Genomic DNA, 25,416 nt, shown 5'->3' with positions numbered 1-25,416 from the left:
CTATGATGGATCGTCTCCTGTCCCCACCCCGCTCGCGTTATACATTATGCAAAATATACTATTTCAAGCTTGATCGACTTGCATCAATAAAGCTTCGTCCTTGCAGTTCACGTACATAAAAACTATTGTGCTAGAAATAAAACAAATCGAAGGGAAGCTGAAGAACGACTGTATTTATCGTCAGTAAATTTGTATGAGGAAGAGTGTCGCGTTTGTCTATCAATAGGGATGAAAATCTACCCCAAAGAAGTGAGGAGATTTAACAGTTGCATTACTTTTAAAATGTGATACTGCATCCTACAGAAGATGAAACTTGATGAAAGAAGGAAGAGAAACATTGAACATTATATGTACATACATCATTAGGCATTTTATTCGTACGTAATATTTTCCGTATACTCTATTACACCACGTTGTAAACGCGTTTTCAGTGCATTGATACCACCCCTCGGCCCTCGACTGACGTTGTCAGCGAAAGTTGATCGTAGCTTGTTCCTACGTCAAGCGCATCGTACGTCAGAGTCACTCAAAATCCGAAAGAGCGACAGGAACGCGACTTGAGTCTTCGTCGGCGACTTCTCGCGGCCGCTGCCGTCGGGGACACGTTCCGGTCCACAGCGTTTCTCTCGATCTGTAAGTCCGCATTCGCTAGCGTAATCTTACGATTATAGCAATAAGATCGCGGCGGCGCCGCGGCGCCGGCGCAACGTCTTATGTCCCGCTCAGCCCCGCTGTTTCCTGCCTCTCACCCCCTCTCGCCCTCTAAAGCCTGTTTTAGGACTCTCGTAGGCGACTCAATGGATACAATGGATACCAAACGTCCCGAAGGACCACCTGCCGTCGACCTTGACCCGAAACGTCCGCATGTCCTACTCGGGGTGAGCTCCACCGCGACGGCGACGGCGACGGCGACGGCGCCGGCGCACCCCGACGACGGGGTTCGCTATCTGCGGCAAGTACTCCTGGTGAGTGTCACGCGCGCGCGTATGATGTGTGCAAGTACCGCGTTGCGTTCCCTCCTCGAGCTGTCCCGGAGGGGTGTTTGCGGCATGCCCCGTTGCTTGACACGTTGGACCGGCACCGGCCACGCTAGTCGGCCGTGTCTCGCCGTAAAGGTAGCCCGCGCACGTCTGATCTGATGAACCTCTTCTGGGTTACGACGTCATCCTTAGATCTAACCCCCTCCCAGTTAAGCCTTCGTCTGCTACCGCACAGTGGGGCTGTAGCCCCCCTGTTGAAAAGTAACGGCAAGTGATTAACCGAGAATTTACGTAGCCCTGCGCCGCGTGTCGATGCACGTCGCGTGCGAGATCTCGTTTACTCCGTCTTTTACTCCGACGTACGCTGCTGCGTATATAAGCTGTGTTTTGGCGCAAGTCTATGGGTGTCACGTGGTCTCGCGCGCGAGACACGAGAGCTTGCGCTAGATATATCGACGTTCTGTCAACTGAGTAAAGATAACGTTCTTTGCGTACGCGCGCGTACGTTTTCTATATAAACGGCGGTAGCGAAACTCGCCCAAACGCGCATCTCCCGTAAAATACACACACATTTTCCGTTTCTCACTTGTTCGTTATAAACGGTATACGCTAACGGTTTCTTAGAAGAACATTTACGTCGTATAAATATCTGTATGTTAAAATTCTTTTTATAAGACCTACGTGTTAGTTTAGTGGAATAACTATCTGACAACTGAATCTACGTGGAGTCACCCGGCATCTCATTTGTCGCAAAATGTAAACTTTACGCGCAGTATCGAGGTTCTCCATCGTAATATTGTAACAAACGCTGTGATCCGGTCTAACTTGAACTCTTCTCTGTCCGCAGAACACCTGCAGAGAACTATGGACGATCCCGGAAGGTGCGCGCGCGACGACGGCGGCAAACTACTTCTCCCATGACCAGTTCAAGTACATCTCGTTTGGCGTAGTAACTCAGGTAAAAAACGTAAACGTCGTAGCGTTAAATAAAGCGACTCTCGCTGGTTTTAAATAAGCAACCCTGGATCACGCGCGCTGCAAAAACCGCGCGTTTTCGCGGGCGAGAAGTACGTCTCTCGTGTACGTCTATTCGGTAGAACGTACCTTTACTTATCAGCTATCTACATCTGGGACGACTTCCACGCGTTCTTTCGTTGTCTCAAAGTCAGTGCGGTTTCTCTTGAGTGGCTCTCTTCTTCTTCTTCTTCTTCTTCGATAACACCCAGACCCTCCGGGTCCACGATGGCTAGTATCTCTCAGTATCTCTCGAGTGGCCCGTGTCAGCTGGCGCTGAAGAAAAAAAAAGAAACAAAGAAATGATAACAATACAGCTCTCGTTCAAACGACACTCGCGGTGTGGTGCCACCTACGAGGGCCATGGGCCATGGGCCATCCCGTCAGTTGTCGGCCGACGGCCTGGTCTCGTTCGTCTCTATGTGTGTCTCGCCGAATACATATATGTTTACATGCTCGTCTCCTGCTGGCCGCTGAGCCCGCCGAGGACTCCTTAATTTACTCGCAGTCCTTCGCCAAAGTCACGTATAATATGCTCTGGCAGATGATAGAGCAACTGGTGCAGAAAGGCGTCACGTGGCTAGCTAAGAAATATGCTTGGAGCAAGGTACGAAAAACGTCTTGGCCAGGGTAAACGTGTGCGGGGTGCGTACGGTGCGTAAAAGCGTGTTTACTTGAACGCCTCAACTGATATCGCGTATCATTTATAAGACGTCGTCCACGCGTACGCGACGAACGTCGTTCTGAAAGTTTTTACGTGGACCAACATTCCCGAATACGCTTATGTCGCTTACACACCGTCGCGACGTGTCTTTTCTTCACCTTTCGAGTATTTCTTGAAGCTTTCTTCTACGCGCCGCGCGTACGCGTGTCGTGTCGTTATCGTTATGACTATGATGTTATTATCTACGATAGTGGATGTAATACAGTTTTACCACTGTGTCGTATAGACACCGCGTAGACGGTCTCTAATATATTTGTGATGCGTTTCAAAAAGTCTGAACGTCTATCTGGATAAAAGTAAGTAGGGCGAAAGGTCACGTTTATCACGCGACGGCCTGTGTATGTACGAGGCCTACGTTGGAACGTATTCAAAAAACGCCGCACGATCAAGACGTTTATTTCACGACGCTGCGCGCGCGCGCGCTCGCGAACGTGGCGTATGATAGACGAAACTTTTTCCATCAACGCGGAACTTCCGATCGTCCGGAGTAGTTAGCGCGTTCGTGCGCCGTCGCTTCGCTTCGTGCGTCCGCGACTAGTTGCAGGACGGGACCAAGTTTAATCTTTAGGGGCACGTTACGGGCACAGACGCGCAGAGGCCGCAGAGCCGTGAGCAAGGAGAAAGTCGTAAAGAAGTTAAGCAACTTATGACGTCACATACATTTAAAAAACCGTGCGTTTATCGTGGTAAAAGCTTATATTGATAAGTTTGCTTATATTTGCACGCTTATCATCAAGGCCGGCGAGTTCGTAATGTTTAATCACGTTGTGACGTATAGAGCTCGCCGTGTCGGGCTCGGGCTCGGGCTCGGGGTGTCGATAGAGTCGGCCCTGGCTCGTCGAGAATCGCCGAGAATCGCCGAGACGCGCCGAGTGGAGCCGCGCAGCGCGCAGCCGGAGCGGAGAGGACTCAGAGGACTCGCCAATCGCCATTCGCTATTCGCATTGATCCAAAGTCCCAGTCACGTCGTTGTCACACACAACACTGTCGTACGTCGCACATTGTCGGTGCTCTTGGGTCATTCTTGTGTTTAGTGGGTTCAGTTCTGGGACCAAAGCGAGCCTATTCTGCCTATCCGACGTAAGTCCGCACTCCATAACGTAACCCCGCATCCAGCTCGTGACGTGACTAACGAACGGTACCCTGCGCTGTGATATTCGACTGGGATCTAGTACGTGTATGGCTGCCGCGCGCCTTGGTGCACTCTCTGTAATTCCAAGATGGCCGCCGCGCCGCGGCTCCGAAGGTTTTCTCCCTTATGGTGTATCATCTGCGTCCTCCTCACACGCAACGCCCTCGCACGCTTTCCATTTTTCGCTTTTAAAAAGCCGCCCCGCGCGGCGAAGGGCACGCGCGCGCGTTCCCCGTTTCCCCCCTCGCTCGCGATCGCGCCGTAGACGTCGACGTCGACGGCAGTCGAGATGCCTGAGATGCCATCCTCGAGGCACGATCCGCACGCGGCGCCATCATCGATCCTCGAGTTTCGACGGCCGCGGCGAAGCCACGCGCGCGCCTATGTTCACGACATTAACCCAAACATTAACCCACGTTCTCGTTCTCCCAGTCTCCCTCGTCCGCGTACGCGTCGGCCGTCGCGCGTTTTGGCGGGATCGCCCGGGACGTACCGATCGGGTCGGGTCGCGAGTGACGCGCGCGCGTCGAGTCTCGATAGGTGATAGGTGTGACGCAACGCGAAAGATGCGTGGCCTGCGTGGCTCTATTTAAAGAGAAGGAGAGAGAGAGAGAGAGAGAGCGAGAGAGCGACGCCACTCGCGCGTCTCGTTATCTCGTCCCCGCGCTGTGATCTGTGATCTCCGTTTCTCTTTTCCCCTCTTCCCCTCATTCCCCCTCTCCCCCTCTCGCAGAGTGGGCTAATCTGTTACGGCGGTGTCTGTGGACGCTCTCACGAATGCGACTGCCCACGTTTTGCAGAATTTTTTGAGCCGATGTCCACGTGGTTGTCGAAAAACAGTGTCATACCGAAAGCGTCATCCTCACGCTCCTGGATATCGTCCTTCTTCGATTTCATTTGGGATCAAGTGAGCCAGTTCCGCCTTTCCAACGTAAGTACACGCAGTATGGCTCTGTATGGCTCCGGCATCATAAGATACCGGGTTCGGCTACGCGGCTCCCTCTCGGCTTTCGACTCTCTATTCGGCATTCGGCGCCCGTGACACGCGTGACTCCGCACTCTGCCGCGACGCGTTCGACGGCCTTCGACTTGGCGAAACTCGCGAGTCGCGACGCGCGTGCTGCCGTCCCCCCCGTGTAAACGTCATCCGTTCGCTCCGCGTTTGTCGACTCGCGATCGAACGTACATATGTACCTACCTGCTCATCTTGTCGCACCTCATTTTCATTAATTTTAATCGCACGCACGATGGTCTGGCTCGGTTACATTCAACTAACTAACTCATTTTCTAATACTGTATCTTACTGTATCTTTAACATGTAGCGTGTTAAAGATACACCCTTTAGATGTTAATATGTAACTGTTCCTTTAATTGTTGGAAATGTAAAAAAATATTTTGAAGGACATATTTGGTTTCTAGAAAGGTCTCTCCGATGATTATAGACTCGTCTATGTTTTACATTTTTTACATTGTTTGTTATGTCTTTGCCTAAAAACCTAAATATATCTTTTTTTTATCATTTCTATATAATGAAAGATATAATATTAATCGATTATTTCTAAACTGAATTATGTGTGCATCAAATGTCTAGATTAATGAGCGTGTAGAGATCTTAGATAGTTTTTTCCTTCCAAATTTCAACAATTCTCTATACCTATAATATGGGCAGAAAATAAAGACTGAATAAATTAATTTAGCAGACGCAACTTTACTAGATGCAACTGTTTTCTCGACGAGGGAAAAAATCAATTCTTTCTCGCTCGTGCGGCATATGCTTCATATATTTTCTGCGCTTGAAACGGAGCGAATGTAAAGAAGTGCCATATAAATAATGCGAGCAGACTTTACGACAACCGGCAACATTAAAATCACAACGCGCATCTGTGCTTGTGCTATCGCTCATTTTTCTATCCTCGCCTAGCTTGTGCACACTGGCTTCTTTTATTCTGCCTCTCTTCATGGAGGGACTGCGATGAAAAGCGGCTGGAAATAATCTCGTCGACGTTCAATATTTAGATTAGCCACTGAGGTTTCTAAAACAACATCGTTAATATCTAATACTTGTGTCTAGTTTTTTTTTGCACTGCGCAGAATTTTATACAGAAAATAATAGGCGTTACCGGTAACATGCATTTATGTCTAGGATTAATATTCTTATCTATTTACATAATTAACACTTTTCTGAATTAAACTATTTTATTTTTGACATCAAAGTACTTGATCTGGTTTGTCAACAGATCTTGATGTTGAAAAAAGCTCATCTTTCAGTATTCGTTAAAGAATCTGTAATTATAAATATATAATTAAAATATAAAATATACTTAAAAATATAGTAATGGTAGAAAATGTGATATTTTTGTACATGTTACAAGTAAAAAATATATCGTTTTTGTTATAGATGCCGCGAAGCAGGAGGCGTCACCGCTCTCGTAGCCACTCGAGAACACGTTCACATTCTGTAGGTTCCCCACAATACGAGCATAAACGCAGACGTATCGATTATGAGAGTCCACCGACCAAAGGAACTTATAGGTAAGTGAACGTGTGTAATCCTCGAACAGAATGTATTCTTTTATTATCTCCAACATTGTGTGATACAATACCTTCTTTTCCTGACGCCCAATTCGTATAATAAGAATTTACACAAAACTACTTTTAAAATAACTACTTAATCTGTATCGCTCTGTATCACCATGATGATATTCAAGGAATATTTATTAATAACGTTTAAGAATTAGATAATACAAATTAAAATGTAATTAAACCGTATAAAAGATGAACTATCGCTAAGGCGCGTCAAAGCGTATTTTAACAGAAAATTTAAAATCACGTATGAAAGTAATTTTACTTTATAACGATCTCGTTAAACACTTATTCTGAGAATACCGAATACACATGTCTTCCCGTCTCCCATTGTCAAAGAAAGTTGCAATGAAAAGGGGAGAGCGCACGAGAGAGGGAACCAGTAGTTGCGCTGAGACCAATACCGCGAACTCTCCCCCTCTGTTCCCACGTCATTCTAACCGGCAATAGAGCTTCTCCATGGTTGTCTTCATGGCTGTCAGTCGTGATCCGTGCGCTCGAGCTTCAACAAGTCCCACCCAAGACCTGTTTTTGACCCTCGTTATTTGGAACGGTTTATGAAGATATACGTGTGTGCCGATGCGAGTGCCTCGTCGGCGTCGGTGACGCTCGCATTCGCTGGGGAATAAATTCATGTCGAGCGTGATTTGCGGAGAGATAAAGGAGCGTTTTTGTACGTCCTTGGGGAGGGTGTTTCCGAGGTTGAATTTTGCAAATTTATGAACGCTTAGAGTTTTATTTTGTCAAGTTTCAAAGAGGTATAACGAATACTAATAGCGATCCGAATAATCTTCAAAACTGAAACACTGAATGTTCAAAGTGTTTCCAGATTGACATTTTCACTCTGCGCGCTTGGGGAAGATACAAGTTTATGCTAGAATCACTTTAGATGCAAAGAGAGAAGTCTTGAGAATACAATCGGTCTGCTTCCGTTGCGCAAACTCCATGAAGTGCAACGAATCACTATGGAATATTTATTTATGTAGTACCGCAATCTGCCGCGCGTACACGTCTTACTCGTTTTACTCGTCTTACCGCTGTGGCTAACAACCTGCAAACTTTGCGAAACGCTAGACGAAGACTAGAAAAAGAATGCACGAACGAGAGAGTGGTGTTCTAAATAATATTTTTTAATTCCAGCTTGCATTTATATCAGGCATTAGGGTGCAAGTCGGCGCAATAGTGAATATACAATGTCCCACGTTAATATTTAATGTTACCTTGACATTAATTATTAATAGGCTGTTTCCGTGTGTTCTGTAAGCAAGATAAAAATTTTATATTTTTTTATGATAGAATTCTCGCGTCAAATATACCGCTCTTGAAATTTGATACCACGTAAGCTCTCTGAGACACTCTTATATTCACATCGTGCTTCATTAACCATGCATCTCGAGTAGCCGCGTGAGCGTGAGTCATGCAGAATGCGGGCACGAATTACCAATTAATTAAAACGCTCTTTATACTTCTCTCTTTTAATTTAAGACCGCTGTGAAGACCTGCTTAATGAATGGTAGTAATTTCTTCTCCGCATTACTTCCTGATCTTCTAGGTCAGTGACTGAGCACGATTAAGCCCGGCGATATCGCAGTAAAATCTTAAATGAACCAAGTACCGTTTCTCTCGCGTCGTAATAAATGATAGTGATTTGCGGGGTTTGCGTCTGTCTCGCTGAAAAAAAATGCTATCGATCGCGCAGGACCGAAGGGATCAAAGATGCAAGGACGAATTTTACGGGGGAATACAATAATCTACGAGCAAAACGCTTTTAGCTACGAAATCTTTGGCTACGCGATGTTACATACGTCTTTTTTTTTTTACAGCCAGCTTTAAAATCAGATGGTAGCAGATACGCGTAGTTGCGTCACGATGATTTGTCGCAATACGGCATATTGTGATTATGATTGCCGCGAGAATGGCTCACGTTGAAGGCTACAACGTAAAAGATAAAATGTTTCAACGCGTTTCTTTCGTGCACCGAAACCAGGTTACAATTTGTACACAGAGTTTAATTTTCGATGTTGTACATAGAAAATGCATCTTGTGCAAATTGTCGAGTCTTACTCTTGTTTATGCAAAATAAATGCAAGGATATAATCGCTTACCCTTAAATTTGAATTTCAAAAAAAAGTATCTCCGGTTGAACTTGCACTAATTGTGCCTATTAGTGGACGCCGTACGTTACTGCGGATACAATTTATTCTTGCAACGGTAAACCGTAATGACGAACGCTTTTTCATGCTCGATGACGTGCTCGATGAAAGAAGAAAGTCCATTATATATGCGGAGTCTCGCACGCGATTTTCCCATCGATGAGAATCATCAAAATTGAGGGAGCGAGCTGACCTTAGATTAACAAGCAATTGGAATCCGCCTGCGTTTGTTTCGTAGAAAAATATTTGCTTGTGCATCACGGCATTGCAAATCACGAGTCGCTGTCGACATTATCTCAGAATTGAATTAATTATGATTGATAATCGCGCACGTCTCCCAGACGCGCGTTAGAGCTCGCTTGGCTTCTCTACGAGCGCAGCTGTCGAGTACAGCTATCTGTCAATAACACAACTGGCACGTACGATATTTTCTCGGACGGGCAAACAATTTCACGGCCTGTTTTCGATCGTGTTTGGAGATAATGCGCTTGCAAACCATAGATATTTAGGCCTCTCGATTGATCATTTCTCTGTTTGTTACGATAGCACATTGAAGTTTTACAATTACATGGCTCCGACAAAATCACAGACGTTGAATCATCATCGTATTGAGGATAATCGAGCTATTCGTCTGCAATCTTTTCCGCTAGGATCACTCGTTCACTGAGATCACGCGAGCTTTGGCAAGGTCAGGGTCGGTCGGTCGGTCGATCGGTCTCGAGCAGCTTGATACCGACTGGAATCATCATCGCGTGCAAGCATAAGTGAAAGAGAAAGGAAAAGTTACAAGTTAATCTTTGCAACTTCACCGAATCGCTGTTCACTTCCTGCGATCAGCTGATCCCTCAGCGATTCTATTCAAAGTAGATCGGTTTATTGTATTTGCACAGTGAAAGTGTTTTCCCATCGGGTTTTCCAGAGTTGAAGAAATGCATTTGAAAGCTATAATTGCGGGTTATTTTTATCGTGCATAAAACGCTAACGATGTTAATATTCGCTATAAAGATTTCCATCGTCGCAATTAGTGTAATCGCACCTACAGCTTTCTAATCGCGTTATGGCGAGAGAAACATCACAGATTCTCGAAAGAGAAGTAAAAATCGTCACGTGTATTTTATATATATACATATAAAGATTTTATAATTTTTATTAAGATTCAAAAAACTTGAAACCAGACAATTGCTTATCAAAAAATTACTTTAAAGATATAGAAGTAAATATCTTTAGATAATTTTTCATGGCGATAATTTTACTTAAAATAAACGAAGTGTCAATTATTGATAATATTAATGTTATCGAAAAAGGGTCCAGAAGATTTATATACATACAGCTCTATCTTAGATTGTGATAAACATTGATAAACACGCGCATTTGATAAACACTATTATAAACTGGAGATATTTGCTCGATAAATCAACATTTCCCTATCATTCTTTAAACAATTGAAGTCAAGCGGGTTTCGACTAGCAATTATTTCCGTAAAATCGAATCGAACGTCACGAGTCTTCGTTGGAATCCAGGTTGCAAGACGGACGAAAATTAAAGGATGCCGGTCCTGTACGTTGACCTCGCTTCCTGGATGCCAAGGTATAGTATGAATGGAACAGTGTATTCTTTCAGAAACGAAATAATTTTGTATCCGTAATTATCTTAAATATAAAGAAAATTAAAGTTTCTTACAGGAAGAAATAATCTCATAAATAATTCATCTAAAGAAAGAGTAGGAGAGAAAGAGACGTGCAATATGCGAATGACTGATTGTTATATGATCAACATGTTGTTTTCTTAGACAACATAATTTTACGTACGTCGTTTTGCTTTGTAATATCCTGTCCGCATTGTGACTGCGCTATAGCGATTATGTATAGAGATAAAGTCGTTATCGTTCCTCGTAAATTTATTGACCTGCATCGCACAAATACACGACACACAAAGTAAAATATAGCTGTTTTTTTTTCGGGAAGTATTTTTGCTCCTTTTATGCAGTCGATTGTGTAGCGATATTTGCCAAATCGTGGGTGGTAAAGTTAAGGGTGAAACTGATACCCGATGACGATCCTCCTCTCGTGTGCCCTATTTAGTTATTACATATTACATATTATCGACGAAATTTTCGACTTGGACAAACTCCACGACTCGGTGACGAATTTTGTTTTTCTACTTCCGCGAAACTGCTTCTCGATCGGCCGATTCTCTGTTAATCGAAGAAATGCTAAAACGAGGAAAATTAAAGCCATTATTGAAACAACATTTTTGATTACAAATTTATGTTTGCTGAGCGTCTCGCAAATTAGCATCCAGCAGTGCTCACGCTGGAAAGTTTTCGCGAGTGGAAATCTTCAGACAAACTCTTAACTGCCTGCTACTGGCAGATTTGAATCGTTGCTTGACCATGAACTCATCATACGGTTGATGCCTCTGCGCAGAAAAAAAAAGCGAAACAATGGCCGTCTGGCATGTCACTTGAAACGATTCATCGGATTCTTTTGCGTGCCTCGACAGCTAGTAATCTGCTACTAGCTACTAGCTGGAACAATAGCTTCTTCTTCATATGTATTTGCTCGGTAGATTAATCCAAGTTAATCCCTTTGTGTGCAAAATTTTTATTGGTTAAGGAATTGAAATTCAACGTTGTTGGAGCTCTGCCCAAACTGCCCAAAGTTTCTTGACGGTTTTCGTTTCGTATTGTGAATCATCGGAACGCGGCAAACGAATTTTCAAGCCTTTTCAGTCGCGCTGTAGTGACTGTGATAAAAATACCCCGTGTATTCTTACATAGCTTCGAAGGAGTAATGTTGCATTGATGAGAGCAAGGGATATTTATAACTTAAATGATTCTCGCGCGATTATTATCGCTATTATCTTTTTATGAGAGATATTGTCTCAATAAGTGATGTGTTCTACTGAAGAAACGTTGTTGACTTATTGATGATGAAACTATAGTACAACAATAAATAAAGTGTCTTGTACATATATCTATAATTAATAAAGAAGTATCTCGTCATTCTCCAACCAAGCTTGATAATCTATTTGAGGGGACGGCAGATTAATTGGGTCGTCCCACGGTTATGTACACGATTAAGAACATGTCATACGCGACACGACGCCAACCTTGATTTCCACTTAGTTTCGCTCCAGATCATGTTAAACGTTCGGCTTTTGCGCTACATTATCACTCGACACACACACTTTTAAATTGACTTGAATTAAATATTACAATATTTATTTTACGAGAACGATCTGTTTTTATAATATATTTTGAAGGTACTTTAAAACGATACAGAGTATACACTCTATCTTATTCCTCCGTTTAATGTCTCTCTACTCGAGTTTTAGTGTGACGTCTAATTAAAATAAATTAATTTTTTTTGTTTGCCTTGTTTTATTTATTTATTTTTTTTTTGTTTGCATTTCAGCGGAGAACGAGTGCTGAGGTCTCGGCAGCACGAACGGGGAACCAGTCAGGAACGTCGGTACAAGCGTAGTCATCGCCGATCACCTAGCAGCGGTCGACAGCATGGGCATCGCGAGCGTGATCGTGATCGTGTCCACCTGGCTCACCCCACGTCGTCCCGTCGTACGCGCCTTCACCGTCATCATGGTTCGTCGTCGCCCAGCCAGGAGCGGCACCGCCATCGATCGCCGTCCACCAGGAGTCAGGTGAGTCCGAGGGACAATATGACACACATATTAGCATCGATTATTACGCGCTCCTGTCCGCTATATGTTTTACTGCGCCGCGTGATACACGATCGATCTACAAACAGTTGATCCGATCATGTTTTCAACCCTTTATCTGCGAAAACATACACAGCAGACGCCTGTCGTACTCTATCGTACTTATCGACGATGTAATTGAAAGAAATCTTGAATTATTTGATATATGGAAAGCTCTTTTCTAACCTTCTTGAATCCATATTTAAAAAAAAAGATAAAGATTATCGTATGTTCTAATATATTTTCCATATCTTGAAACATATAATATTTATTTTTTTTATAATATGTATATACGATGGCTTGGAAATAATTTTCTTTATTCACACATACATGGAACGTACTCTCTTTAAACATCCTTGTGGAAACCTTGTGGCAAACTTTAATATCGATTACACGGATTTCTGTTTAATATAAGCATTTTATACACTTGTTTTTTCAACTTTTAATTAAACTTTTGACGCGAATTTGCACGATGTGTTAAATTATGCCATATAAAGCCTTATATTAAGCGATTAAAGTTTTAAATAATTCGCGAAATAATTCGCGAAATAATTCTTCGTACACGGTATAGCGAGGGTTAAGCTAAGTTTCGCATATTTCTTATCAAATTTCGAGCAAGCGATAATAATACACGCATGAAAGCGTGAAATGGAGCCAGATGCAGAAGCTGAGTCGAAATTAACGGACAGAAACAGTCTGTGAAGAGATTACCTTCTCAATTTCTAATTTAGTTTTTGGATAACGGTTATTCAATTCCTCGACATATTAAACGTGCGGATTAGTTCTTATACCACCTATCGAGCTTTGATACGTAGTAGAGACCCTTAATGATGATCGATATGTGGTAGCGTGAGGACGAGTAGGACACAGAGGGAGAAGAGTTAGCGCGTCGACGCGCTCTACCAAGTGAGAACAGTCTCTGGAGAATCTCGTGGCGCAACGGGTACGCCGGGTGTATACCCGGAGCGAGAATGCCGATGATTCTTCTTTCTTACTCGACGCCAGCTATTTTCGACCGGCGACTATTTTCGAGGGGGACTCGTCACGCGGTTTCGCCGCGGTTTTAGTGCGAGTTTGCGCCAGATGGCCAACGCAACATCGTCGCCGCCGTCGTCGTCGTCGCCGTCGAGGAACGTTGCGCCGGCCGGTTCGCCGAAAGCGGACGCAAAGGCTTCTTCGTCAGAAAGTACGGATTTGAAAGCGTCCTCACAGATTTTTGACCTGCTCATACATCCGAGCGTGGCGCATCGACGACATCTAAACTAAAACGAACGAAAGCTCCAGCTACTCTTTCGAATCGAGAAAGTGCCTCGAGAGTAACGAATTAATCTACGGAAAATTAATACTCCGTCTTCGAAAATGGGACGTTGAAGCAGAGTCGTGTCGATTTCCGTTTTATCGCCGCGGTAGGTAAAGTTTGGTGGCACGGCTGACGGCCCAGAATCGTTCAACCTGGATTTAGAAATACGCGCATCTTGCAGTTGGCAAGATGCGCTCGTGAGACGTGGCGCGAGGTGTAGGTGCCCGGGTGAACCATCTCTCGTTTCGCGCGTCAACCGTCAACCTGGATCCTGGAAGTTGGGCCGCCCTCGGCGGCGGCGGCGGCGGCGGCGGTGCTTTGGCCGATGGTGGTCCACCATCGGCCACGTCGTCGTCGTCGTCATCGTCTTTCCAGACTCAGGAATTGAGTCTGCTGATGCCTGGAAACGTTCCCTGGTGGCCGCGTCATGGGGATTGGGAAGCGTGGTTGCAGCGCAACGTCACCGAAACCACCAGGGAGTTCGACACGAAACTTGACGTCACTCCCGAAACTAACGATACATCGGCTTCCGAGGTAGCGTCGAGATTTTCGTATAGCTCCACGATATTCAATGTTAATTATTTGCTCGAGTAGGATGTGTATGTGCGTTTCGGTATGTGCGTGTTGTTTATGCTCGCTATTTCTGCGACCATATGCTGGCTTGAAACGTATTCCAATTCTAATCCACTTCTCATGCACTCGAAAATTTTATATCGTAATTTTGTAATCCTTTTTACTCTTGTTAAAAAAATCATTGATTATATTAAAAAGAAAAAATTAACCACGCGTCAAGACATTTGAAGAAGCAGAGTAATTTGAGCGTAAAAGTTTATTTTGTTTTAACTGTGAAGATATTAGAGTTCTATAATGAGTTTCAAGAAATATAAAATTTTTTCGTTTGAATATTAATTAAAGATATTTCTAATAGCTTAAAAAAGCTACGTCGTTCAAAATATCCGCGGAAATTTGTTTTTCTTTTGTAAAAGAGTTAACGTATAAAACGCGTGCGTTCATTTCTGTTGGCCGTCCGCCACGCAGCAACGGCGATGACGATGACACTGCGCGAGCCTACCGAGCTGATTAGCCGGCCAGGACTTTAACATTTAAGCTCGGCGCGTTGGGTTTTCTGTACAGCATGACGATCGTAGCGCACGCGTTTCAGGCCACCAGTTTATATTTGGCGTAGCCCATTCTCGAAGACGACGACGACGACGCAACTTGGAGAACGAGAAGCGTGTGCTCCAGTACGGCGCCCGCTTCCCTCCATCTTCCTCCCCGTTTTTAACCCGATATTACGGCCTAACCTTGGTCAATATTAGGTAGCGGAAGAAACACGCGTAACTCTTCGTAGCCCGAGCAACGGCGCTTTCGTTATCGCAACATGAGCGATTTGGCAGAAGTATTTTTTTCGCGATACGATAAAATACGATCCGTCAAGCGAAACGTTTATAGCGGTGATCCATATTGATTATGGCTCTTGCTGTTCTGCATTCGCGATCAGCGCGAGCATTGTATTTGGCCTCATTCTTCGAATTGCTTGTGTAACAATGGAATTTTTATAGAAAAAGCTCGGCCTTTATAGCTCTACACTTCTACAGGTTTACCGGACGATATTTAATCTGTTCGTTCTTCTTTTGATAAGAGAAACGTATATGCGTATCTGTATTTTTAAGTGGTCTGATTTCTAACTCGAGCCAAATTAATCAATCGCTTCGCCAGAAGATATTTTGGAGATGATTCTGAGACCGACACGATGCGGAGGTATCCGTGGGCGAGTAGTCTGCGCGAACAAACTGCGTATTTTGTAAACGGCGTGTATTTATACCGATACTCGGACTTAAAATCTACGACGATAGGATGGTATCTTCGACACCGCGACCTTGGAGACAATTCGAGCTTTATTAATAGTATTAGAGTCCACACGAACCTGTTCACTAATTTTTTGATCAAGCGCTTTTGATTTTTAGACCAAGTTTTTAGGATTTAGCGACGTGTGCTTTATTCATTCATTCATTCATTTCTTTTTGGATATTGGATTTTGAATTGTTTTGCTTATTTAATATGCGATACGATTGACTAGTTTTGATGATTCTCGAGTGAAATTATCAGATCTTACTCGAAGATTCTTTTATTCATATTTGCTTGACGTTTTTAAATCTAAAAATTAAGAGAAATGATAGTCTCGCAGTTATCATTGCGCGAGGACACTTTTTTTTTAGATAATCTCTAAAAACTTAGTTTTGTTTTGCTGATTGGAATAATAAAAAAATTTTGAAAAAGAATTTTAATGACTGGATAATTTAACACAGATGATTGTTTAGTTTCTCTTCTATCTCTTGTCATTTTTTCTTATGATTCTTTCTCCTCCAAAATCTTCCAGAGGAGACCTAAAGGCGCTTTGTATGCGTACAAAACGCAATATACTATGTTTATCTAATATCTGTATTAAAAAAGTGCCAGCGTTGTTATTGAGTGACCAATATTGGACCATGCAATAGACCTACTCTACATTGGATTGACATCGCAATTAAGCAATTTCTATGTGTGTCAAGGTATACGGAGCAAGTGGGAGAGAAAGAGAAAGATAGTTCGCGTGAAAATAGTAAAAATACGGTGATGGTTCGTTATGATGCGTTTTCCCATGACGCGTGCAAGTAGTAGGAATCGCGTTCTTCATGGATATTTCTTCTTCATGGATCAGGAAGCACGACGCACGGCGTTGCCAAGCACAAGTCCGCATAGCGCGTGCGGAACTTCGGCACGTTTCGAATAAGCGTTCCGAGACAATTTACGTAATACACCGCGGATCCCTCTCCTTTCCGTCCTCTTCGCCCTTCTCATCTTCTCCGCTTTCCACCTGCGCTTTTCTTCGTCTTCCTCCAATTCCGCTCATCCGTCTCTCCTTCGTCGTGATCGCGCGTGCGAGTTACGCTGATCGTTCTCTTTCTCTCTCTCTCTCTCTCTCTCTCTTCGTTACTTCGCATCCGATCGCTCTCAAAGAGTCGCTTTCGAGAGAGGTGGACGAATCGTTCTCGTCGGAGCGGGCACACCACCGCTCCCTGGTATTTTTAGTACGACGAGAGAGTATTTGGCGGGGCGCACCGAGTTTCGCCTTCTCCTCGTTGTTGTCGTCGTCGTCGTCGTCGTTGTCGCTACCACTACTGCTGCCGTCTTCGTCTTCGTCTTCGTGAACGGCCGACGTCGTCCTGCTGATCATCGTCGTGGTTGTAGCTTAGTGCTTTGCTTGACGGTGTTCTTTCTCCTTTCGTGATCGGCGTGCTCGGCGCCTTTCCGTAGTGATGTACCTGCGTAGAAGACCGTTTCGTCAGCCTCGGTGTCTTCGTGTTCGATCGCTCTTGCGGCCAATTTCCTCGCACGACTTAACCACTACGGCTCGGGCATGTCGCGCTGAGATCACCTCGCGAGATCCGCCAGGACAATCTTGAATGTTCCGCTCGAGGGTCGGATTATCTGATCTGGGAAATCGTGGGTGGTTCGACGTAGTTCGCGAGTTGACAGCGATCTCGAGTTCATATTCGCCCAAATGTTCATATTCGCACCGCGCGACAGCATGTCGACGTCTCGACAGAGCTCGGTCGCGCGACGAGGTCGTTTCGCACGCTCGTCCACCACGACCAGCGTGACGCAGATGCTAAGCGACTCCTGTACGAGTCTCCTCCAGAAGTTGACTACGAGGGTGCGCGGAACGTCCGCGCTCAACGACCGAGGCGTCGGCGCCACGGCTGCGAGGCGATCGCCTATTGTCGGCCGACTGGGTAGTACGCGAAGTCGCTTAGAGGACAAGTACAGCACGATTTTAGACAAGTATTCCAGCAAGAGGCACGTCAATGACTCGGAGCGAAGCGCCGGCGGTTATTCGCGGAGGCAGGAGCGCGATCACAGCTATTATCACCGAGACGACAGTCCGTTTGTCCGCGACGACAAGACTCTGGAGCCCTCGATGACTCGTACCATCATCAAGAGTCCCACCAACGTGATTCTCAGCGAGAAAGCTTATCCCTACGTGAGCTCCGCGATAAGCAGGGAACCCAGGCGCGAGAAGACGCCCGCCTACAACCGCACCGCACGACAGACTTTACTGAACTCGGAAGCTTATCGCCGCTACGGTAGACACAAATCCGGACACGCGGAAACGCGCAGTCGGAAGGTGAGGCCGCATCGAAACGGCAAGAGCGAGCAGCTGGAAGCTCGCTCGACGTCCCTGAAATTGTCCCGACCAGTCAAGATCGAAACGTTGACGTTTACGGACGAGATCACGGTCGATCCGGACAAGACGCCAGTCGCCAACAACTACGCGGAGAGCAGTGACATCGTTCAGAATGTTACGCGGAACGTGTACGACGTGCTAACCGAGGATGTGGATCCGTCGATCTCGGATCGGGCGGCCAAGCGAAAGGAGATCCAAAGCCTGATCTTGAAGTACGCCGCCATGGAGGACACCTACAGCCAATTGGCGGCCGGCGGACAGGCGAACGTACGTCCCAGCACGACGGATCTCATCGCCAGCAAGTACAGAAGAAGCAATCAGCGTAACAACCAGAAGGAGGACGCGTCCAAGGGCGCGGTAGCCCCGAGTAGCGCGAGCGCGATTAACGAGGTGGACGCGATCCACGACGCGATCGTAAGTTGTCGAGCCGCGGGTTGTCCGGATTGCGCGATCTCGCGAAAGCGACGCCGACCGCCGTTTTAAGCAGAGCGTGTCCGTTGCCGCTGTTGTCTTGTCCTCTTCGTCCTCGCCTGTGTGTTCGTTTGTAGTATGTGTGTGTGTGTGTGTATATGCGTTTGCAGACGCGCGCAACTTGTGTGAAATCCCTTTCCGTCCTAACACACTCCCTAGACTCACGCTGACTGGCGTCTGTTACGCGAAACCGTTGAAAGGCCTATTAACCGCAGTAGTCGCCACACTACCTCTCCGATAAGCTAAACACTGCACGTCTGCCAATGTTTGCCGTGAGAGTACCCACGAGGATACCCTGGAACACTCGCCTGCCACGCCGATCTACCTTATCGCGTTTCCAAGTGTAATATTTATCAATCTCTTCTGTTTCCGACTCGGGGATTGAGAGTAACACGTTCCATGTAACATATACATTTGCGATGTAGATACTGTTTGTGCTTAAGATTCAATTCGGTTATCCGACCATTTGAATCGATCGAACCGTCATCTTACATGGCGGCTGGATATTCAAGACTACGCTGCGGTACACTTGTGGAAAGTGAACTAAATCTCATTAAGATCAGAATTGTATCGACATCGAAGATGCAACAGTTTTGTTTACGATTATCTCCCTTTTTTTTCAATGATCTTAATAACATGTTGAGAGTACGAAGGACTACGAGAGAGTACGTGGCTCTGCTTCTCCTCTTTCTGTTTAATTTCATCCGTACGCAGAAGTGACTAGCGATCGACGATCCGAACAATTCGACAGTTCAATTCGCGTGTCGTATTCTCGATAAGGTAGGATCGAAACCCCCGATCAGTATTGCTCCGTATTGTGGCAATGAGGATCGTGCCCCATGAGGATCGAGAGATATCTCTATCGATCGTCGTGGAGCGGCGCGGGCGGTTTACGCGAAACACGTAAGTACTATGACGAGTCTATTAAGCAATTAACAGTTTAACTAAGCTACCTCTCCGAGTCCGTGTTAGATGAAAGGTAACGTGTTACGAGCACTTCGAAGGAAGCTGTCCGGTCGTCCGCGTATGTTTTTTTTCTTTGTCTCTCTTTTTTTATATTTGTTTATCTTTCGTCGAGATTGGGATTCGGGCAAATCGGAATAATTCATTGTCTCGTTCGCAAAATGATCATCGATGAAATATAGTAGTATATATAGTATAATACATATATATATATTTATTTATTGTCATTTAAATCATTGCCATATATACCTTATCGCGATTATCCGATTATACGTGTACATAACGCACATGATTCTCTCTCTGCTTTTCTCTGTCTGCCTACGTTAGAATGTGCATTTGTAGTCGTTTCATGTACGAAGTGCTCTAGTCCGTAGAGCCGTGCGCGTCTTGAAACCGGCTCCTTCAAGACACGCATATACCAGGTCTAACACGAATACATATATAACGAGTATATAGGCGAGCGAGATTTAAAAAAAGAACCGGAAACGGATAAATAATTAAAATAAGAGAACGTCTGCCATACGAAAAAGTAATGTAAAAAAAACATAGACTAAAGAAAAGCGTAAAAAGTAAATGAAAAAAGAAAAGAATATACGTATTATGTGCCGAATGGTAAATTCGTAACCGCAACTTTCTGACTTGGCAAACCATTTTGCCCTCTCCCCTTTCTCTCTGATTGTTGGGTTACCATCTCCGTTGTAATGGAATGGAATGGAATGGAAACGGATATGGCACACACGGATTGGTCACAACTATGGTCGACCGGGCGCTCGGATCGGGTTGGCGTCTCTCTCTCTCTCTCGATGACGATGACGATGTTATCCTACCTTCCTACCCCCACCGACACACTCGTACGTTCGTCCCGTGCTTACACACGTCCTCTGCCGCGTGTTACACGGGTCTCCGCCGATTCGCGGTGGTGGTGACGACGGTGGTGGATGGCACGGTGTGTGGCAATTAATTGACGATCGGCGGCCGTCTCGACCTGGATACCATCATCCCATGACTGGCCACGTGGACACGGCGGATGTGACCCGACGACCCATCGACTGGCCAACGGCGCCTTCGACTCTGGATACGTGCATCTACGACCGGCATGATCTCTCCACGGTTCCGAATCGGACCGACGCGAACACGGAATACCGAACACGGCGGGTCCGCGATCTGCGATTGGGTCCAACTCTTGGCACGCACCGATACCGATACCGCCGGCCCAAATAGAGCCCACGACCGCCCTCCGTCGAGGACGATGAAGACGGCCACCTTGTATACCAATCCGGCGACATCCTGGCAAATAGATGTTCGTGATCATGTGAATACACTCATTGTAGTAGATTTAAGCAAGCCTCAGGTCGATTAACTGATCGGTTATCTACGGTATCTGCCCCTACTCTTTGTCTCTCTCTCTCTTTCTTTCTCTCTCTCTCTCTCTCTCTCTCTCTCTCTCTCTCTCTTTCTTTCTCTCTCTCTTCTCTCTCTGTCGTTTCTTTTTCTACTTCTCTCTTTCACTTTTTTTTTCACTTCTCCTTGCTTGAACTATGGGTATTATATATGAAACAATATTTACACTAAAAAACAAGAGTAACAATTCACGCGTTAATCACGTTGTTGATGTATCGATGTTCTCGCTGAGCGTCGCTGTTCAGCATACACATACGCGCATATATTGAGATATGTTATATATATGGAACCACTTACCTGTACACACATTTGTGCGTATTGGCGCGGTTCTCTGTCTAGATCGAAAATTCTCCCTGTCGATCTTTCCGGACACTTTCGCGCGCTAACTCGGTGTACGCGAAAGGTAAAAAAAAAAGATATAGTTTCTCTTTGTCTGTCTGCTTATGTAAGATTTATCTCAGAAAGATATCTAAGAAATAATATGAATATATATATTTAGCAACCACATGTTTCAATAGCACGTAGGAAGTCCGTCGGCTCGATGACGACGACGACGACGATTATCGGGAAGCCGGCGCAAAGAGATTTCTTCTTGATTCCCCGTTGAATCGCGGATCCCTTCTTAACGCGAGGGTGGTCCGGTGGAGACAGAGAGCTCGGAGGAAGGAAGCAGAGATGAATGAGAAAGACCGAAGGGCCTTACTCTTATTTTGCGCTATCTTCTCGATACGTCGTCCTCGGGACGACGTGTTCCTCGCTCTTGTATTCGCGCGCGAGGACGACTGGCATTTACTCTCATCGTCTTTATATCGCTTTATATCATTGAACTCTCCTTGCCTACGCGTTACGTTAAGAACGAAGGACGGGACGACGTAAAAGGTTCTCCCGTACGACCGACAGTAAATGCCACGTCCCGCGTGTCCGTTCAAACGATTACGCTGCTTACCCCGTTTTAGGGCCTTTAGGAGAGCAGCGATGTTTCCGATCGACATTTAAACTATACGATATCGTTCCATTTAATACCGTTTATTCGTTATCCCGTTCACCATGAACCGCGCGTGTACGATAACGCACGATCGGCCGAACGCCCACACGGAAGAGTCTCGCCCGCGTTCCTTTGCGACCCCCATTTTTCTGTTTTTTTTTCTCTCGTTCAAGCGCGACGGCTCTCCTTGAGAGAGCGGTCTTCCTTCTTTTTTTGTTAAAGGATCACACCCGCGTTTGTCGAAGCCACGAGCGAGAGGGTGTCCCGTTCGATTGGTGAACGCAGGCGAGCACTCCCTCCTCCCGTGGGCCGCGAGGCTCGTATCCGCTTGGTATTTATCTCGATTTTTGCATTGCAGATAAAGTACTGGCCACCCTAGGAGAGGGTACTTTTGGAAAAGTTGTCAAGGTTAAGGACTTGCAAATGTAAGTGCCAGCTCACATAAGTACATAGGTAACATATTTCGTGTCTCGCACGTCTCTACCACTGTCTACTCATATCTCTCTTTCTATCTTCCTACCTACTTATTTCTATTTATCTCTTTTCGCGGTCGCGCTCGCTATCCTCTTGGATCTCGCTCGGTTCCTCTCGCGCGTCATCGTCAATTCGCGCGCGGAGGAAAATCCTAAATGCGCGCGTTACGCGACGACGTTCCGCGGGCAGAAATAGCCATCCGGCACTGTCACAAAATGACGCGCGAGTAGTCGCAATAATAGGATGGCCTTGCACTTTGTTTTACGGGTTGGGCATTTGTGACGGCCGCGAATTAGATCTCTTTAGCGGAACATGAAGTTACGGCAAATGCCCGCGTGAAAAATATTCTCCACGTGCGGCTTCGTCCTCACGGGATGCGGGATTTGAGCTGAGGAGAGACAATTTCGGTATCAGATATCATAATCGTTATGAACATTCTAGGGATCATGTTATGGCTTTGAAGATTATTAAAAACGTGGAGAAGTACAGGGAGGCAGCGAAGTTGGAGATAAATGCTCTTGAAAAGATCGCTTTTAAGGACCCGGAAGGCCAGCAGTTAGTATACAAATCGTTTTATTTATTCTTTAATCTTTAAGTAGTTTTATAGACGAGAAGCTACTCTACAAGCAAGGATATTTTTTGTTTCAATTTAAATTATAAGTTGAAGAGTGGCAGCAACTAACTATCGATTATTCCATTTTAGTCTATGCGTAAAGATGCTCGACTGGTTCAATTATCACGGGCATATGTGCATCGCGTTCGAAATGCTCGGTCTGAGTGTTTTCGATTTCCTGGTGAGTATCGAAGTAAGTACCTCAGACGAATTCGACGCTATCATATTCGGGATGTTGACGAAATTATTTTTACAGAGGGATAACAGTTACCAGCCGTATCCATTGGAACATGTCAGGCATATGGGCTATCAGCTTTGTTACGCCGTAAAGTTTTTGCACGACAACAAGCTGACGCACACGGATCTTAAACCGGAGAACATCTTATTCGTCGACTCGGACTACGACAGCACGTATAACAATAAAAAGGTGTGCTGTTGTTATTATTTTGTATTATCAGTCCGTCGAGCTTCGATTCGGCATATAGGATAAGCTTCCATTCTAAAGTGTTTCAAAAAAGCTCTTTCTTTTCAAGCGGAGGGACATGAGACGCGTAAAGCGAACCGACATCAGACTTATCGACTTTGGTAGCGCTACTTTCGACCACGAGCATCATAGTACGATCGTTAGCACGAGACACTATAGAGCGCCCGAAGTAATTTTAGGTCAGTGCCTATCTTAATATATTTTTTTGGTTGCACGTACATTTGTATCGCGATCTCCATCGTTAATCTTGTATTGTTCTGTATGTAGAACTGGGCTGGTCTCAACCCTGCGACGTTTGGTCCATTGGTTGCATCTTGTTCGAGTTATACCTGGGCATCACGTTATTCCAAACACATGATAATCGCGAGCACTTGGCGATGATGGAACGCATACTTGGAACAATACCACATCGCATGGCCCGCAAAACTAAGACCAAGTACTTCTACCACGGCAAACTGGATTGGGATGACAAGAGTTCGGCCGGTAGATATGTACGAGAAAATTGCAAGCCGCTACATGTTAGTATTTTGATTTTACTTCAATCAAGTTTTTACATGAAATTGTAGCTATTAACCATACGAATTGAGACAAAGGTCCAAGTAACCAGAATAAAGTGGGTAGAATTATTGTAATTAGAATTTATTCAATTAGTGATAAAATTGTTTTCGATAATGATGCAATTGTTGGTTTCGAAAAATAATATGTACTTTCATGTCTGTGTAGCGTTACATGCTGTCTGATGATGAGGAGCATCGTCAGCTGTTCGATCTCGTTCAAAAAATGTTGGAGTACGAACCCTCGCAACGCATTACTTTGAAGGATGCTTTGACTCATCCATTTTTCGATGCTTTACCGGCATCCCAGAGATTGCCCGACCCGCGTGCAGCTGGTGATTCTCAACAATCTCACGAACGATCACATTCACTCTCTCGATGAAGCTAGGAAAGGGACCGACCTCCGTGCTGGACAGACACTCCACTTTCAACGACGCTACTGCCCTACGTCTTCGTTCTGATATCATTAGTTTTCATGAAAACATGTCTCTTTCGTAATTATGAAACTCGATGATGAGATACGACACGAACATTGACATTTAAAAGATAGTGCGTGCATGAGTGTATAAATACCGATCATTGGAATTTCTCATTTAATTCGCACTCGATTTAACTTGAAACTATGTATATGTAGGAACTACACGTAGGGAAAACAGTAGTGCGGTGGTGCCGTGGAACTTGGACTACGTCGAATTCGATATATTTAACGATGAGCGATCAGATTACTACCCGTTACTCGATAAGGTTCTTAGTGGTCCGTTGTGTTTTTAATCGCAATTGTCGATCATGAGGCAGCGACGAGGTCCCTGTTACTGGCGTACAAAGGCCAGTGTGTCTGCTCAGTGTAGCGTAACAGAGTCCCACAATTGTAAACAATTTTTTAAACGCTCTTCTGTACATTTTTTGTCCCTTAAATTTATTACCATGTTACTGTGCGATATAAACGAGTTTGAGTAAAGATCACTTTCGGGGTCCGCAATTTATAATCCGTTCTAAATTGATGACTACGAACGTGTTCGAGCAGTATCAGACTAGTGATAAAGTGGAAGATAGTTTTACGCATACACGTCAATAGAGTTGACAGGAATCGAGAGAAAGCGAGAGTGTGTGAATAACGATCACCAATTCATCGTTGTGAATTATATACATCTTGAAACGTAAGAATACATAATTGTCTTAGAAAATATTCTCTCAACGGTTCTTTTCTTTCATTCATTTCTGATATATTGAATTTGAAAAAAAAATCGCGCAACTTCTTCACGACTTGCCGACTTAGCACTGCCTTTAAATTCTTGGCCTAATTAAGCAAAAACTTTTTGTCGATTCTACATTTTACATTATTGTGCTATAAAGATTTTAGTTAAATTGGTGACGTACGCCGGGTATTATGGGAAATGATATGTCGAACGTGAAAAGGCGACTTTTTTTTTTATCACTGACATCTTTAATTTGCACAACTGTATCACCTGTGTAAGTTTTGTTTGACCTTAGTTATACTACATCTACGAAATAAAGAATATTATATCTACTGCTCGTTAAACGACCGGGGATGTCTACTTCTGCAAAAAAAAAAAACCGATTCTTTAAGTAGCAATAAATACATTTCTTTCGAACCAGCATCGATATTTATTTGTTCAACC

The 25,416-nt window shown here is 44.8% G+C and overlaps 1 protein-coding gene and 1 long non-coding RNA gene across 9 annotated transcripts; one reads left to right on the top strand and one right to left on the bottom strand.

Annotated features, from left to right (window-relative positions):
* Positions 1 to 351: 351 nt before the first annotated feature.
* Positions 352 to 4,644, bottom strand: LOC112458785. 2 transcript variants are annotated; one of them, XR_003041244.1, is made up of 3 exons: positions 4,344 to 4,644; positions 2,085 to 2,270; positions 352 to 1,231 (listed from the first exon to the last, which is right to left on the bottom strand). It is a non-coding gene; the product is annotated as an uncharacterized LOC112458785 (long non-coding RNA). The 2 variants fall into 2 exon arrangements; XR_003041243.1 differs by lacking the exon at positions 4,344 to 4,644 and adding an exon at positions 2,351 to 2,600.
* On the top strand, positions 696 to 25,389 carry LOC112458782 (dual specificity protein kinase CLK2). 7 transcript variants are annotated; one of them, XM_025022578.1, is made up of 12 exons: positions 696 to 965; positions 1,828 to 1,938; positions 6,249 to 6,382; positions 12,003 to 12,246; positions 20,487 to 20,565; positions 22,010 to 22,076; positions 22,567 to 22,680; positions 22,829 to 22,919; positions 22,995 to 23,165; positions 23,272 to 23,401; positions 23,490 to 23,740; positions 23,946 to 24,158. In XM_025022578.1, exons 1-12 carry the CDS (start codon positions 714 to 716, stop codon positions 24,156 to 24,158), a joined length of 1,857 nt encoding a protein of 618 aa, XP_024878346.1. In that variant the 5' UTR covers positions 696 to 713. The 7 variants fall into 7 exon arrangements, with proteins under 7 accessions (XP_024878346.1, XP_024878345.1, XP_024878349.1 ...); XM_025022577.1 differs by lacking the exon at positions 696 to 965 and adding an exon at positions 971 to 1,115; XM_025022581.1 differs by lacking the exons at positions 696 to 965; positions 1,828 to 1,938 and adding exons at positions 3,544 to 3,798; positions 4,651 to 4,781 and having other exon boundaries at positions 23,946 to 25,389.
* The last annotated feature ends 27 nt before the right edge of the window (positions 25,390 to 25,416 follow it).

The sequence above is a fragment of the Temnothorax curvispinosus genome, unplaced genomic scaffold, assembly GCF_003070985.1.
Source record: "Temnothorax curvispinosus isolate PA1 unplaced genomic scaffold, ASM307098v1 QBEX01009183.1, whole genome shotgun sequence".
Taxonomy (NCBI): domain Eukaryota; kingdom Metazoa; phylum Arthropoda; class Insecta; order Hymenoptera; family Formicidae; genus Temnothorax; species Temnothorax curvispinosus.
Note: the sequence above shows the minus strand (reverse complement) of the source record. Positions and strands in the feature narration are given on the sequence as shown.